The sequence below is a fragment of the Pyrgilauda ruficollis genome, unplaced genomic scaffold (genome assembly GCF_017590135.1).
Source record: "Pyrgilauda ruficollis isolate IOZ18807 unplaced genomic scaffold, ASM1759013v1 scaffold5, whole genome shotgun sequence".
Classification (NCBI taxonomy): Eukaryota; Metazoa; Chordata; class Aves; order Passeriformes; family Passeridae; genus Pyrgilauda; species Pyrgilauda ruficollis.
Window position 1 is genome coordinate 3255951 of NW_024526599.1, and position 17940 is coordinate 3273890.

Genomic DNA, 17940 nt, shown 5'->3' on the forward strand with positions numbered 1-17940 from the left:
AGCAGCACTGCACCCTGCTCTCTGCTGCCTGAGTAACAGCTGCACGGCTCACAATCCCACATTCCCACCTGCATCACCTCTGAAACTCAAATTTACTTTCCACAGCTTTCATCAAGCTGCACTTCTGTGGTGGCAGAGAATATTGCCCTTCATGCCCATTGTGCACTTCCAAATCACAAACAGGTTCAGCATTGCATTTGAACCTTGTCCATGTGCATGCAGCCCCCACCTTGTGCCCTGTCCTTACTAAAGTGGGCAGGGAAATGAAAACAAAATGCTGAAAAGGAAAAAGAATTTATTTCTGGAGCCACTGTCCCTGTCTGCAGTCAAGTCTGGCGTGTCTGTACTGCCTCCCCCAGGACCACCTGCCTGGCTTGAGGTCTTCAGGAGCTCTGTCGACGACACTGGCACTGCTCCTGCCTCTCGTTAAAAATGGCTTCCACAGCCATTAATAAGTGGAAGATAGAAGCTGCACGTTCCTTAATAAAGTTTATTTAATCATAACTATGCTTAGGAAAATACACTTGTAAAGGTTAATATAATGCAATTTAGTTTAACTTTATACTACATTTTGAACAAAAGACTTCTTATACATGATTTAGGTAAAAACAGGAAGTATGATCTGGCTCGTTTTACATCTATTACAAACGCAGAAAAGACTGTCATGCACTACAGTAGAGAGCATGAAAAAAAATTACCTTTGGTTTAATTCAGAGAATACAAGTATTGCACTGTAAAAGCATCAAACATGGTGCAACTAAACATCATAAACATGTTTCCATGCCAGCTTACAAAAGTTTGTTAGCTAGTGTAATTTTAGAGGGGGGAAAAATATATGTACACATAAAACAATTTCTTTAGCTATTTGGATTCTGTTAATATCATATGCATGCCACATATCTACACAACTGACATTCAAGAAAACTCTTGAATTCGATTTAATACCTTTCAGCTACATTAAATCAGTTGAAATCAATGACTTTACTGTATCTTAACTGGCCTGTCAGCTGTTAAACATTCTTCTTTAAATGACTAAAGTTCCAGCCTAGATCATGAAAATCCAGAAACAACAATTGCAAACCATGGATTTCAGGTGCCTAGCTAGCCATTTCTTGATCATTTTTCGGGGCAGTTAGTTTGAGTGTATAGAGTCATACAGAGAAAGCCCAAAACACATGACTCAACCAAGGGCTGGCAGTGTAGGGGTGTATCAGCATGCTAATCCTTCCAACCACGTATTGGAGGTTGAACACAAATACAGGTATTATTGCCAAAAAACACAAACATGCTAGCATTGGCAAAACCAACACAAAATAATTTAACAATATTGAAAAAGACAAAAAAAAAAAAAAAGGCATTGTTTAAAGGGAGACACAGCAATGTAAGACCACCATATATGGTGGGCTATGTGACCCACACTCCCCCTAAAATACTCATATTAGCAGTGCCTAACTTTTGAGATAAACATAATGCATTACATCCTTGCCTTTTTACTGTAACATAATCCCAAACCTTGCAGAGAATTCCAACACAGTTCTGCACCCAGATAAGCTAGTTCAGGATCTTGTTGATGGGTCTCAGATAGAAAAAAATCAACTTTTCTTCTTCTTAATATGCTAATAATTTATTTTCAGTTTCTCGTCTTGTGGTAGGAAACTCCGCCAAAGAGGAGCCAACTGTTGTCTTTGAAGAGTTCTTGTCAGATCAAGCACTGAAACCTTGACCACTTCACAGAAATGTGCAGCACAGTATTTCAGAGAACCACCTTTGCTTTTGTCTCACAGAGAGAACTTTAAAGTCAGTCAACAGAATTGTTTTCATTAAAAAAACAACAGGAAAAAATCATCAGGCCAGTCCATGAGTTTACTTGAACATAGCTAAAGTCCTTGAAGTCTCTCACAAAATGGCAAAGGCTCTTCGCAAGGATAGGAAGGGAGCTTTAAACCTCTACACAGTACTGGAATTCCCAGCATCTGCTCACATCACTCACAAACGGTGGCAACATTTATATATAAAGAAACACTATTATGAAGAAAAAAAAAATACATCTAAAACTATTACAACTGGTAGTTCAGGAAAACAATTCAACTAGGTTTGTTTTCTTAATGTTTAACATAAATATAGTTGCAACTTGATCTTGAGTTGACAATGATTGTCACAGCCAAGGTAAGGATTGAACACTATCTATGCAAACAGAAACTCACTATACATTATACAACTTATTTCTGCCATGAGGGATGCCTTCCCTCTCAAATCTTTGGCCTCCTATTACCAATCTCTCCCAAAAGCAGAAAGAATGTAGCATTGTCGCTCTCAATTAATTCACAGCAGTGGGTTTGTTTGGAGGGGAAAATGCTGTGGGGACAACACAGTGAAGAATGGGGTTTATTCCAGAGCTTACACAGAAAGAGTTACTTGCAATAAAGTGCTCTGACAAATGCTGTCTGAGCTCTTCAATTCTACTCCCCAAGTAACACCTGCCTCCAAATTTGCTTCTTTGGAGCTGTCCCCAACTGCTCCCACTGGAAAGGCAGCTAACGACAGTCAGAAGAGTGCACAGATGGGACCTGGAGGGTTTTGCTTCTTCCCTGCTGGTTCGGATTTTGTTTTCATTTTGCCACTGGTTGGCTACAAGCAGTTAGGTATGCAATCTCTCTTGCATTTGTGTGTGCTGGAAATGAAATCTGTTTAGAATTAAAAACTCCTGGTATGACATGTAGACCTGAGATGACAATCTGACAACTTGCATGTTTCTCTCTGCATGGAAGCAGGATGGTTTTATTAAATGCAACTTGAATTAATATGGAGCAGAAATTCCTTCAGATTTTAAATGCTAGGTTTGTTGCTTACCAGTTGATTCATCTTTACTTGTTCGTTGGGTTTTTTGTGTATGAGATGTTAGATTATATCACAGCTACTATTTATTTTTTAAAGCTCGTGAAATTTGACTGCTGTCCACCACAAAAATGAAAATGGAAGGGAAAAAAAAAAATTCCAGACTTGCAGAATCTGCAGACTGTTTCCACTGAGAGTGATTATTTTCCTGTCTGGTGATCCCAAATTGTAAATCAGAATTTATTACTCTGCATGTGTATTCAAAGTATCAGAAGTGGCATTTCCATGACAGAACAAATCCTGTAAAAGTGTTTTGGAACTGCATTGGTATCGTTTGCTCAAGGACTCTACAATTCTAAACACAGTCAAAAATACATAGCCAAGCAGCTCATAATTTCAGCAACTTCATGCACAGTTAATCACACCCCAGGAAAACAAGAAAAATCTGCAGTAAGGAACAGAAAACTGCCACAGAAAACTGTCCCATAGTAAGCAACAAGTCTGAACGTTTCCAAATATAAAGAACTTACACATACAAAACCAAACATGCATATATAAAGTGTACATATACTGCACAAGCGCTATTCCTAGAAGATTAAACTGCATAGGTAAAAATCAAAAACAAGTGCAACATTTTAAGCCCTTAAAGCACAATCAAAAAATAAAAAGCAGAGATTAAAAATAACAAACTTGCTCCCCCACAAAAAAAGCCAATTACACATCAGTGATTAAGATATTAATCAAGACAGAGGTTCTCCAATCAAAAGTTGGAAGGACTGCTCTCAAATTTTGGCTCATCATTCACACTTAGGGGATCTGAAATGTACGTTCATAATTGTAATTAGCTTAAACAGTTATGTTCATCACTAGCCAACTTTGATTTCTTTTACAAAGTGCTCTTTATGTAATAGAAGCTATCTTCCTGGTAGAAAAACCATCAAGTAGTTTAACACTTTGAACATCAAGATACATTGAAAAGAACTAAAATAAAAAAAGGGAAAGGGAAAAAGGGAGAGAAAGAGAGTTGGCTGCTAGAACGAAAAGCAACTTATGCCAGTGGCTCTATAAACATCCAACTTGTATATTGTTAGCTCCAGTCTTGTTCCTAAAACTCAGTTTATAAAAGAGCTGCATAAGCTAATAGACTAGAAGCTTACAGTGACTTTATAGGACAGAACCTCATACACCCTACCTGCTTTCTCTAATTAAGAGATCCAATAGTTAATGAGTTCACCATGACACATAAAGTTGTCAAAAATATTTTCAACTTTAAAAAAAACCCTAAACCAAAAAAGCAAACAATGCAGACACTAAAGCAAACTGTGCTTAAAAAAAAAAAAATCTACAGTATTTTTACATAAGCTGTGTAAGATCTTACAAAAGAAGATTCCCCAAACCACAGCTATTTCTACTCCTGCCCTTTTGCTGCCTTCTCAAGATAATACACATTAACTAAGTGCCTGTTGAGGTGCTTGCTGTATTCACCCTCCTTTTTAAATGAGCGGTCACAAAAAATGCACACATAGTTCTCCCTGGCCACCGAGGTGTCCGGAGCTCCTTGTGACATCTTTGGACTTGTTTCCTCTGGTACAGAGCGAGCACCATTTAACCCCGAGTCGTCGCTTCCTTCTGATATGTTGTCACTGATGTCACTGCCTTCGTGGCTGTGGATGCCCTCATCCTCATCCATTTCCTGAGATTCATTCACTGTGTTATCCCGAGGTAAGGACAGAGCCACTTTAGGGCTTTGTGTACACTCTTCCGTGGGCACAGGCACTGGCACATCATCTCCTGCTGACTCTGTTGCTGGCAGGCATTTCTTGGTCAGGTCCATCAGGCTTGAGTTAGCCTCAGTTTCTGCCACAGTTTCCTCTGGCTCCTTCTCAGGTGCCAGATCTGGTACCACATCCATGAGTACATCCATGCTTTTTTCAGAAGACGCTGCATGGGAAGATTCCTCAGAGCAAGCATCTTCCCCTTTGTCCGCCTGCCTCTCCTCCTCTTTTGCACCACCAGTGTCTTCACTCTCTCCTACTGCCGCAGGCATTTCTTGGTCCTCTACCTCACCTTCTGTGTTTGCATTCTGAGCTGGCAGACAAAGCTGTCCTGGGCCTTGGATGCAGTTTCCTTTGGGATCAGTGCTCTCCCCGCTGATAGCATGACCGCCGTCATTGTTTAATGCCACTGTGTCAGTGGGATCTTGCTCCTTCTGGTCACTGCCCTCAGTGTCCAGCTTCACACCTCCATCTTTTTCTGTGATAGGATACTCATCTGGCATCTCCTCTTCCTCAACCTTCTCCTGATCAAGTTTACTGCTTTTTTTACTGTGCTTTATTTTCAGAGCTTTCTTTTTTCTGTTTTTCTTGAGGCAAGAATTTTGCTTTTTAGGCTCTTCCTCTGGTGCAACATCACTTTTTTGAGCTTCCTGGCAGTCTCTGGGTTTAGCTTCCACTTTCTTTTTCTTTTTTGTTACTACTGAGGTATCATTTGCAGGCTCTTGCTTTGAGGAAGTTGCCTCAGTCTCTGCCTTTCTTTTGACCTTCTTTGTTTTACATGTTTTCTCAGTACTTTTTTCAGTTTTAATATCCACCTCCTTGTTTTCTGAAGCCGATTTCCGACTTCTGGTTGTCACCTGGCCTGCAGAAACATTGCTTGCTGACTTCTTTTCCTTTGCCGAATTATCCTTTTTCTCCACCTTCACAATTTTCTCCGTTTTCTTTGCAGCTGAATCCCCTTTTGCTGGTTCCTTCTCCACTTTGTCATTACCGCTCTCAGAAAAGTCAGCTTCGCTCTTTTTAGTCCGTAGCTTCACCTTCGAGACATCCATGGTGATGTCAGAACAATCGGGATGCCTGGACTTGATGTGATACTGCAGGTTACATTTTTTAGATGCTGCATAATCACAAACAGGGCAGAGAAACTGGCGCGGGTTGATGTGGAGCTCGACGTGCTTTTTGAAGTTGCTGCGGTCAGCGGTTTTGTAGTTACAGTGCGGGCAGATCAGAGGCTTCGGCCCGTTGTGCACTTGCCTCGCGTGACGAGTCACTTCGTGCTGGTTTGAGGCCACGTAGCTGCACTGGTCACATTTGAATGGCTTCTCACCTAACAAAGGAAGGATGGAAGGGAATGATGGTGATTATTAAGTACGGTGGTTGTGGGGCACTTACTTCCCACTAATACAGATATAGAAATATGAAACTTGAAAAGGATAAAAAAAAATTATCCATGCGCCTTTAAAATTAAGCAGTCAACATAAGAAATCCACAAGTCACAAACACATTCACAAGACACTAAGAACAAAATACAAAAAAAAAGAGAGAAGGAGTGAGGGCTGGGAGGAAGGGGATCCAAAACCAAACAAGCAGTAACAACGTCACAGGTTCTGGCTAGGCATACATACCGGCAGAGATCTCTCTACAGTAATATTAGCAAATGGAATCCATACCCAACTGGTCCATTGAATGCATTGTAGAAAAATGGAAATGTAACATTTGATGAATAGCAGTTTCACACAAACGTTTCAAAAAAGTCCAACTTTATACAGATTTAGCATACTTCATGTTTGCATTGAAAGGAAATGAGGGAAAAGAAGCTAGCAAAAACCTAAGAACATGAAAGGGGTGCCCAGATGATCTTTACCTCTGAAAAAATTCTGTTCACTGTTTTAGTGTCTCAAACACACAGTGCTCTGGCTGCAGGCTACTCTTGGCAAGGCAACCAAATGCAGCCCACAGCCATCATGTTAGTATTGAAATCTGCACTTATATTAATTAGTGTAATGACTTCTGTAGAAGTGTCCCTGAAATGTTCTGCTTAGTGCATGCCATTGCAGCAGACACAGCTTTCCCCTTACACATCAAAGCCAATAGGAAAAACACTTTCAGTGCAACAACTCAAGTCCAGAAACACTTTGGGAGCATCTGTATATGTGCCAATTTAGCTGAGGAATTTGGGATGCTCCTGAGCTCTGAACCAGCATCTCAAAACTGATCTGCATGAACTAATGCATGCTACTTCTTCAGTATGTTGAAAATCCACTCTAGTCCCTTCTGCTCATGATACAATAGTTCTTCTCCCACCCCTGCAAGCCACTGCCCATACTCAAGCATGCTCTGTGGCACGACTCAGGAGACCAGCCAGCCTGCACTGAAGATGTTTGTGTGTTAACCACAAGATCTGCAACACCCTCACAAACGCTTAAAAAGGCTGTGCTCCCTCCCTGGCAGGAAGCAGGAGGACAATTGTTTAAGAGTCCAGATCATCTCATCATCATCTATCTGCAGCATCTATTTATTATTTAAAGAAGAGCTACTTTGATTTCCTCCCTCTCCACTTTATTTCCTTCTTTTTTCCTCACACTTCCTGGTGACATTTTCTACAAGTTTAAGCTTGATGTGTTTATTGCTCATCCTTCCTTCAAGTATAGAGCCTTTATCACCTACACTTCAAAGAATAGCTCTGTCCTGCACTGTGGGAGGACAAGAACAGCCTCTCTTACATACACATGAACAAGCTGTTCTAAGTGCACGGAGTGCTCAGAGGCAGCTGCAACTGGGTAACTCAAAGATAGCATGTGAAGAGTTTGTGTCCATGGCCTTTACTAAATCCTGGAGTTTTATTGTGCAGGTGAAAAGGATATGTACCAAGATGGCTAAAAAACAGCTGCGAATTAGGCTCTAAACCACTGCCATTTGCTGTCTGACATGGGAAGAAAGCTACAGCACCCGTGGGCCTTAAACAGCCAGCCTGTCAACGGCAGGAGTCCAGAAATTGCCATAGAAAAGGTGCAGCTGCCTGGGCAATGCAACAAAACACACAAAAAAATTTAGGAGAGCTATTAATACAAGGCCCCTGATAGCAAAAGTCATGCCTTCCCTCAGAGACCTTTGAGGCAGGGGCCACAGGCAGATGCTACTCCTTACCTCCTTTGGAGTTGAGACTTCCTTTCACAGACTAGGGGCAGAGCAATATGTTCATGAAATGGTTTCCAGGTTCAGTACTGACCAAACCATTTGCAAATTTGGTGGTTCATTTGCAAACCAGAGGTTCAACCAAATATTATGTCTGTTTCTGAAAGCAGAATACTACATTCACAATATTCTCGCACCAAAATACTGACATGTCATTTTAAAGCTGGCTATTTTTAATGGGCCCAAGCTCCCCTCCCCTACACTTAAAACTGCCTGTCTCCTGGTTTCAATTAAAAGCCTCATCAATTGAAATTGAGACAATTACTGTTCAGGAGACTTCAACTCCTGTTTGCCAGCACTAGGAATTCACCTAGGGATGGTCAATTCAGATTTTACAAAAACAAATCAAAAGCACAGGCTCAGGTCTATCTGAACTCCCTTATGAGAGACATAAAGGATGACTATGCTTGTGTCTGTGGTGTTACAACTCCCAAAAATGCTGTTAATTCATTCAAAAAGAGATTTACGAGAGCAAATGTTTGTAACGCCACAGCTCACGACCAGCAATGGGAAATAAAGGCTAATGAAAATTGCTAATTTGGTTTTTAGTGCCACAAGACTGAGTTACTTCTGAACATCCTCTGAGTCTGCTTTTTCTCCTGTGTCTCCTCGCCATAAGCAGACACCAATTTACATCCCTGTGCCATACTAAACAAAAGCTAAGGGTTCCCTTAGAACCCCTGGATGAGACACTATCCTAGCACCACAGAGGAGATTCTCAGCTACTCAAAATGTTCCCAGCTTCACTGATTTGAACTCAGCTATGAGAGCTGTGTACAATATTTTGTTCCTTTATCATCAAAATGTTGTATCTATTACTAGATTACTAGGACTACTAGAGCAGCCCTATGAATATCAGAATAGACCTTGAAAAATAAAAAGATATATTCCCATTGTCAGTTTTATTCATGACACTTAGCATTCCTTAGCAAGATAACCTTTTCCATTAAAAAAGGAGCTAAATCTCAGGCCTTACTGGCTAAGATGGCATCTCACACAGAACAGGCCAGACTGCTTTAGGTGGCCCTTCTGGAGCCAGGGTCTGACCTCCAGAGGTCCCCTCCAGCTGCAGCCACACTGCGATACTGTGACCCACCCCTCTTTGCTCAGTCACACTGCTGCCACTCCGTACCAACCTGAGTGGGTGCGCATGTGCCTGGTTAAATGGGTCTTCTGGGAGCTGGAGTAAGGACACATCGCACATTGATAGGGTCGCTCCCCTGCAAAACAAACAGCAGAGTAGTTACTGAAATGCAGCAGATTCCCAAACTTGATTACCAAGCCACACAGGGGAGGCTGTCACAGATCCTCACACTGTATTTGAGGGATGTTGTCTCTCAGCAAAAGGACAGTGAAAAGCATATGCCTGAGCCAGACCACTGCAATGTGTCATGCCTTATGAATGAGGGTAGTAAAAGGGCAGGATATTGACAGAGGCACATCCTAATGTCCACCTAGGGTCAACTGTAACCTCAGCCAAAGGATTATGAGGACAGACAACTTTAGTAAGCTTTAAGCCACCAGACCTGACTTCCCTACAGCATCTTCTCCCAACACTCCCAACAGATGCACAAAAGATCCTGTAAGAAACGATGTATGTTCTTGCTTTGCTTAACACCTTACCTGAAACCGCCATATTTCATTTGGATTAAGATGGGATATGACCATCCATTCCACATGGACTTGCATTTACCAGAACACAAGTGCAGACAGAGCAGGTCTTTGCTTCCAAAGTTTTACTGGCAGAGTGAAAACAGCTTGCAGCATGGAAAAGCATGATGCCCTGATCAGTGAAATTATGCTGCTAGCAAAAGCTTAAGTGTACCATAAACATTTATTTCAAACACTCAAAACCCCATGCCTGAAGAGTTACTGGTTCTGGAGAACTAACGGAAACTAAACGGTCATAAATTATATCTCCACTGAGGACAGTCAGCTTGTAATTGTAGCTAAAAATTGTATCAGTACAATGATACTTGAAAATCTTTTTCAAGTGAAGACAAGCTCCAAACAAAGGGAGACAGGTTTATAATTAACATGTTAGGCAGGTCCGGATAAGCACCTGGGGTGTTTGCCCCAAACTGCTAGCACACTGTCTTCCCTACAAACACTTTTTAGTCTTGGGTAGACATCCACAAGAGAAGAGAGGAGTGAAGCTGAAAAGGGAAAAAGAAGTTACTTAGTCCTAGTATTTATTCAAATCATAGGCAGAGCTACACTACAGCATTTTGATAAATTTGCCACATATGAGCTATACAAGCAAGGTGCTCTCCAAATCACAGAGACCTGGACATCCACAAGAGCCCTGCACACAGGGTATGTGCTCACTTTCAGAGGCACAGCTCTCTCTGCAGCAGCAAAGATCTGCATCTGCCCGTGTGTGATGTGAGGCTCTGCTGCTGGCCTGTGCCAAAACAGCAGTAGAAGCAGCCTTTGTAATGCAGATTAATTCCACATTTCTTCCTTCCATCAAACATTTAGACTATCGTTCTTGATTAGATCAGCAGTTTAAAGGTAAATTCACCCTAACAACCACAACTCCCCTCCCTTTCCAATTAAAACAAGGTAGGAGATTGGTGCAATACACACAATGAGATTAAGTCATGTTCAAGGGAGGGGTAGTCCTTTTGGTTCTTCCAAAGAAATGGTTTTGGTTTTAAATGACTCCTTACAATTAAAAAATATGTGGCCAAAGGTCCTGGAATATTCAGTCATATCTTCTTCCCATTATCTGAAATTTCATACCTGCAAAGTTCCCTACAACATCAGGAATGTGAAACAGGCTTTCTTTCATGGTCTTTTTTACATAAGGCACAGCCACAAAACACACTAGATTTAAGTATAATGACCACAACTAATTTAAAATGTGTTATTGCCACTTGAGAATTAAATGCATTGCACAGGCTGTTCTGTCAAATACTATTCCCTAAAGGATTTGTATTGTAGTTTTACAAGCTGTTTCATTATATGCAAACAAGCCATTAAAAAAAACCTCTCCAAAAGACACTTACAGAATAAGCCCCAATCTAGCCAAAGCTCAAGCAGGCACTTAACTCTATGCAAATGAACAGGCAGACTGACATCGGCATACAACTTTAAGACCATCTTGTTAAGGAAAGTTCCCAGTCTGACCATTCAGGAGACTCTCAAGAGTCACACTCCCAAGGCCAGACTGCTGGGACTGAAGCCCTTTCATGGTGGGTGGCTCCAACAGGTGCCCCCCATGATTCCCTGCACACCCCACTCACACACAGTCAGTCCAGGTTTCCTTACCAGTTTGTCCCCAGGTTTCCCACAGCAGTCTCAGATGCCTCATTCCATAAAGCCATTTACTCATGGCACAGTAGCACAGAGACACCTGGAGCTGGTGCCCCCAAAGAGGACCCAAGAGTGTAACCCCTGCACTTTTATACCCTCACAATCTACCTGCACACACTCTTCCTCCCCAGTCTTCTGTTCCTGCTGCTGAGCCTCTCCATGTCCATCTACCTTGCTGGCCTCCCCAGTCTTCATCTGCTTTGTTATTCAGAAGGTTGGCAGCTCATGGCTCCTGCTGTGTCTCTCAGTGTCCATCCACCTGGCTGGCACCACCGGTACAGGGTTGGCAACTCACAGCCTCTCTGTGCCCTCACCCTGAGCAAAACCTGATCTCAAACTGCAGCTTGCACACTGAGCTACCTGCACCAAAGGTATTCCTCAACAACCTCTTGATAAAGTCTTTTTTTATAATGCCATTAGAAGTCCCATCTGCTTGAAACAAATCTACTTCCATCAAACTTCAAACAGAGTGGCAAGCAAGAAAGATTCCCTCTCACAACCAAAACTTAAAAAAAAAAAAAATCAAACAAAAAATCCAACCACAAACCAAACCAAAACCAGTCCAAAACTAGACACGGAACATTGCGACTGACTGAAGCAGATGTCTTAGTTATACAGCCCTTCAGCCCCATGAAGTTTTCTAGAAATTTCTTCTAACAAGCAAAATAAAGAGAGCAATGCTGCAATGTCTTGCACACAGTACAGCTCCAAAACCAGCAGGTAAATCAAGTCAAAACTTGGTCTAAAAGGTCTAATGAGCACAAAGGAGCCCAGGTAGATCTGTCCCGGACACAAAGAGTCCTTTCTGCCTATGCAGCAGAGGAACAGATTGTCCTGAACACCTCCAGCCAGCCACTCCCAGGCAGCAGATAGGCCCCTGCAGATGTAGCTTTCCCAAGTGACAAGCCTATGACGATCTCTAGGGTCCCTGAAACACCCCTCTGCCCAAGGTCCCCAACATTTGTCAGCAGCCTGTCCCACAAGCACTGTCACAAGCTGCAAGGTATATTCAGTACAGGGCAGGTTCTGGGACACCTGCTTTTCAACATGAATGCCAGCAACAACAGGCAGGCAGATAACCCCTGCCTGTCTTCCTGTGGTCCCCAAACATGCCAAGGATTGGTATTTTTCCCAATCATGCAAGGTACTAGCATGCTGCCCCCTTCCCTGCTCCTGGCCACGTGCTCTGGTATTTGCATGTGTTATTAGTAAGGCAGCTAAGTTCACTAACCAGCAGAAAACCAGCCTGGGGAAGAGGAAAGGAGTATTTTTACTTCTTTACTCCATTTTAGTGAGCTGAATCAACTAGCCCCAGATACAGGTAGAAAATTGAGACTGCCTTTCTCCAGCAGCAGCAGCACATTTATCCTGTGAAACTCTACTCTATACAGTCAGTGTTTCAGACAACTATGGCTCTAACACAACAGAATCAAATTAACTGCAAAGAGGCATTTCCCGCACAAAAAAAAGTCTGATGAAGAACAAAAAAACAGGAGAGAAGGAAAAGCATGTATCCAAAATTATTTAACCTATTAGCAATAAGGAAACCAAAGAAACAAACAATTCCAACTTTCTTCTTTAATATTCTGAAACCATAAAATAGGAAGAAAATGACAGATAGATGTATCCCATTTATTTTTACCAACAAATTTTTTTCAGTTTTAAATGAAAACTACAATCCAAAGCTATTTTAGTATCATTCAGCCAGTTTTTACTAAATTCGATACTGTTATGTAAACAGTCTGCAAATACTTTTGACTATAAAATAGCTGTGGGTGTTTTTCAGGGTTTTTTTGGTGAGGGTTGTTTGGTGGGACTTTTTGTGCATTCTGGTTTTGTTTGTGTTCTTTAAGGCAATTTATTATGCATTAGTATTGGCAGAGACTTTTAGCCTGGTGTATAAAATATACCTGCCAGGAGCTTATTCATTCTTCTAATACTCCAGTTTTAACACTCTCCTCCACAAAACCAATGTTACTGGAAACAAGGCACATTCTTAAATCATTCTACTAACATATTTGGAAGTTTTTAATCAAGCAAGAACTGCCTGAAAGAACTTAACTATGTAGTTGTGAAGCAGCAAAGAAACACCGACAAGGGTAGACTAAAACATGTTGAAATAATAATCACTCATTCCAGCTTAATTACAGTAAGAAAAAGAACCTGCACAACTGTCTTCAAAGGAGAAAAAGGGGATCTGGATACACTGGATTTTTTAAAAAGTTTAATACAGTTCATTGGTAAATTGGTCAAATGCAGTGATAACAGAGCAATTCCTCAGCAAACATGCTTTCATGGTTAGTTCCTGTAAAACTCAACAAGTGCTTTCAGAAATCAGAAAGGGGGACCTAATGTAATCTACAAACACAAGCAGAGATTAATTTAAAGTTAAGGCAAATGTAAACTAGACAGGAACCAAAGCAGTGGCTCACATTTGGCCATGAGCTCCCCACGAAAATCATTTAGGTTTTTTCCTACTATTTTGCCATTTTTACTAGGTCTCTTTCCTGTTATCTCCTACAAACCACACAAAGAAAATGAGCTGGAGGATAAACAACACTATTTTCCTAATACTTCTCACAATAAACTTGTTTACTTGCTTAGAAAAAAATATTTAGACAGGACTGAGTTTGAAATTGACGGTATCCACTAAACAACATCACGCAGCTATTCTTAGGAAAGAATAAAGTACTAAAATTCCCAGCAGACCCTACCAGCTCCAACAAAGCAGACACTAAAGTGAGCTAACAAACACAAACTCCTGCACACTTAAGCTCAAGCCCAGCCCCGAGGTCTCCGGAGTGCCCACCCCTTCCAGACAGCTGCAGACAACTGAACTGAAACCTCCAAACCATTCATGCCACTGCTGTGACAAAACATGACTTTAAAGGAGAAATTCCCCAGTGTTTTGCTCAGCCAGCACAGTCTGCAATAAAGGGGAACCAAGTCAGGTGAGCATGCTAGAAGATGGTTAGCAAGTGAGCCCTCTTCACAGAAAAGCCCTGACACAGTGGAAATAAAAGCTTCTAAGAAGCAGCAAGGGAGCTCTGAATTGCCCTCTCACTTCCACAAAAGGGATCAGGAGGCCAAGTAACTGTACCCCATGGCCCAGAGGGGTGAGATGGCTACAATAACCCCTCGTGGAAAGGAGTTTTGGTTTGTCAGAACTCCCCATGTGAGAGGGTGGTGAGGCTCTCTGATGAAAAGCAAGGTATTTCCTGAGTCACCTGTGGGCCCAGCTCACAGGACAGCAGCAACACTGCAGTCCTCTGATTCCACTGGCTATACACCAGGGAAAAAAGGGGCCTCACACTGTCTCTTCCAATTACAAACCAAGGTTAGAAGAAGTCAGGAAATCAGGCCAGACTCCCCGGAAGGCTTCCTATAAGGCAACAGAAGTGTGTGTCTACTTCTGGCTGCTGCAGTGATGCAGGCCCTAGAAAAAACGAAGCCTCTGAGCATTACAAGGAATTAATTCACTGTTCAACTCTTATTTTGACTTTGTGGATGCTGGAGGACTCCTCTGCATGCATATGTCAGCTCTTTCTTCTCTGTAATTACATTGTAGTCAAGTTTCAGCTCCGTCTAAAGACACCATTTTCAAAACTACCTATGTGGGATTCAGGCATCAACCTGCTTGTTTTGGTTTTAGACTATATCAGGTTTTGGTGTTGTGGACTCTGACAATTATCACAGGTACACTTTGTCATGCCTTCTTCCAAAAACTGGCTTAAAAATACTAAACAAAATGCCCTTCATCTCCTCTTGGGCACCTGACACTTCCTCAGTCCTCTAGGACTGCAGACTGGAACTCAAACCAAATTCCACTAGGCTATAACCTGGTAGCACCAGAGAAGAGAGCACAAAGCTCTATCAGAACAGAACAAACTTTGCAAAAAGACTCTGCTTGCTTCATTTATCACAGATTCTCAGTAGTCTTACTGCACTTCAGTCAAAACAAGATGAAAAACTTACCTGTGTGAGTTCGAATGTGTTGAATATAATTATTCTTTCTGTCTGAAAAATAGGAGCACTCTGAGCAGGTATACACTTTCCTGGGAAAATGATTTCTTAGGTGTTTTTTCCAGTGATATTCACTGACAGTAGTGTATGTGCATATGGTACACTTGTAGACTCTCTCATTTTCCCCTGCTTTGTTGTGGTGCTTCAAGTGAGCCAGATAGTGATCATATCTGTTAGTGTTATAGCCACAGCGATCACAACGGATTGGGCCCTTAGAGAAATCCACCTCTTCTGCAGTGCAGGAATCAGACTCCTTCACCTGTGCTTGCTTTTCTGCATTTTCTTCCACGAAGAACTTCTTAGCACTGTGAACCCTGATATGATGCACAAACTCCTCTTCAGACTCTGCCTCATACTGGCAAGGCTTACAACGAAATGGTTTGCTCTTCAAGCTCTTACACTTGTCCTCTGTGCTTTCTGGAGTACCCGGTGCTTCCAGTGAGGCATCTTTGTCCACGCTGGGAGTCTTAGGAGGGGAACAAGCAGCTGGACCTTGAGTTTCCACACTAGGAACCTCAAGGGAGCTTAATTCCACATTCTCAGGTGCCTCACGGTCACTCTCTGCAGCCTGAGTATCTTCCATACCCTCTCCATCACTATCTGAGAAGTTGCTGTCCCCCACCGTTGTCAGTTCTGCCATTTGTCTCTCTTCTCCAACCAGGTAATCACAGCAGTTGCCACTAACTTCTCCCGTCAAGGCCACATTTGCCAACATAATAAGCTGAGGAGCTGCCAGCTCAGCTTTAGAAAGGTCCTGTAAGTCATACATGTCATTGGACAATGCCATGCCAATATTAGAACTGCCGGGAAAGAGGCTGTTCCCACCAGACTGTCCCAGCACTTGAGTTGCCATGGCAGTAATTCTGTGTGAAGAGAAAAGGAACACCTGTAAGCACCGGAGTGTGGAAAAGCCTCCTCTGCTGTGTGCTGCCGAAGCAGCCCTCCGGGGAACATCAAAAAACTAAAGCTCTTTGCTGAGATGCTGAGGCAGAGGGAAGCAGAACCCGGAGCTGGGGGGTCTCGTTCTTTGCCCCAAGGGCCGGTTGGGCTTTTCCCTACGTGTGGTGCGGGATCCCACCGTGCGGAGGCCGGGAGGGAGGCGCTGACAACGGGGTCCCGGGGCCCAGGCGGGGCTCGGGACAGGTGAGTGACCCCGGGCCGGGCCCCGCGGCTCCCGCCACGCCAGACACCGGCGGGGACGCAGGGCCAGCGGTGAGTGCTGCGGCCGGGCTCGGCCGAGTGCCCCTGTCCGGCCGCCGCCCGCCCCAAGCGCCCCGCCGGGCCCAAGGCCGCCAACAAAGGGGGGCGGCCCGGCCCTGCGGCGACCTCCCCGCGGCCCGGCGCACATCCGCCAGGGGAGCCGGGCCGGGCCGTGCCCCCGCCACCCTCCCTCCTTCCCTCCCTCCCTGCCTGACAGGCATGCGGCCATTTTCTGCCTGCCCACACAAAGCGCCCTCCCCGCGCCGCCCCCGGCCCGCCCGCTGCCGCCGGCCGGTGGGGACGCCCGGCTTCCTCCTCCCCCCGCGGCGGGCAGGGCAGGGCAGCGGCGCCGGTGCGGGGGCGCGGGGCGGAGGAAGCGCCTCGGTACCGGCAAGGTCACAGCGGCCGCGCCCACCCGATGCCCGTCCGCGGGAGGGGGAGCGAGCGGCGCCCCGGGCCTGCTCCTGGGCATTCCAGCACACAGCGCGCAGCGGCGGCGCCGCCCCGCCCGCCCCCGGCAGGAGGGGCCGGGCCCAGCGGGGTCACCCGGCAGCGGCGGGGGCACCGGGCGGCGGCGTGCGAGGGGGAAGGGGCACCCGCCCGAGGAGAGGGCTCGTGCCCAGGGGCAGAGCTGGCGGCCGCGGGGTTTGTCCGTGCCCGGCCCCGCTGCCGTGAGTTCCTTTGTCCCGTTCAGGGATGGTAACGCTGATCTGACCGGCTTCGAGGCGATGCCCACGGCATCGCCTTCACGATCGCCTCGTGAAGTCCGGAGAAGGCAGCGAAGCTGGCGAAAGGTTTCGAGCACAAGTCTAATGAGGAGCAGCGGAGAGAACCTGGTGTGTAGCCTGGTGGAAAGAAGACTCGGCGTGACCTTATCACTCTACAAGCAACTGAAAGGAGATTGTGCCAGATGGGGGTCGATCTCTTCCCCCAGGCAGCTAGTGCCAGCTAAGCTGCACCAGGGGAGGGTTAGGTTAGATATTAGTCACGGAAAGCGTGGTTAGACATTGGGATGGGCTGCCCCAGGAGGTGGTCATCGTCTCTGGAGGTGTTTAAGGAAAGACTGGATGTGGCACTCCTTACCATGGTCTAGCTGGCATGGTGGTGTTTGGTGAAAGGTTGGATTCAATGGCCACAGAGGTCTTTTCCAGCCTAACTGATTCTGTGATTGACCCTGCTCCACCATGGTCTAGGCCACTAAACTACCCAAATTGCTCTCAAAACGTAAAATGCCACATACAACCACAGGACACAAAATGTCCATATATTGTCCTCATTGTTCCAAAACCAGGGAAAACCCCCAAAAGTTGCTTTTGCTGAGCCCAGCCATGCACTCACTGGCTGCAATGGAGAGCTCAATAACAGCATCCAGTCCTGCCTAGGTGACAATCCCAATCCTAAATGAGGAACCCAAATTTCTTAGTGGTTCTTTCTTCTCTTGGGCACTTGTGTGGCTCTTCACCATAAATATTGGAAAAATTTCCTTGGTCCTGAAATTCCTCAGGCTGAGCTGATCTCTAAATCTCAAAATTTTCAGCAGGAGCCGGTACCTGTTGGGCTGATATCTCTGGGAGGTTGCAGAAACCCCTCTCTC

At 44.4% G+C, this 17940-nt stretch overlaps 1 protein-coding gene across 1 annotated transcript; it reads right to left on the bottom strand.

The window, feature by feature from the left end:
- Positions 1-476: 476 nt before the first annotated feature.
- REST (RE1 silencing transcription factor) lies at positions 477-16740 on the bottom strand. Its single transcript, XM_041479893.1, has 4 exons — positions 16735-16740; positions 15099-16009; positions 8942-9025; positions 477-5937 (listed from the first exon to the last, which is right to left on the bottom strand). The coding sequence occupies exons 2-4, from the start codon at positions 15997-15999 to the stop codon at positions 4244-4246; spliced, it is 2679 nt and encodes an 892-aa protein (XP_041335827.1). The 5' UTR covers positions 16000-16009; positions 16735-16740; the 3' UTR covers positions 477-4243.
- Between the last annotated feature and the right edge of the window lie 1200 nt (positions 16741-17940).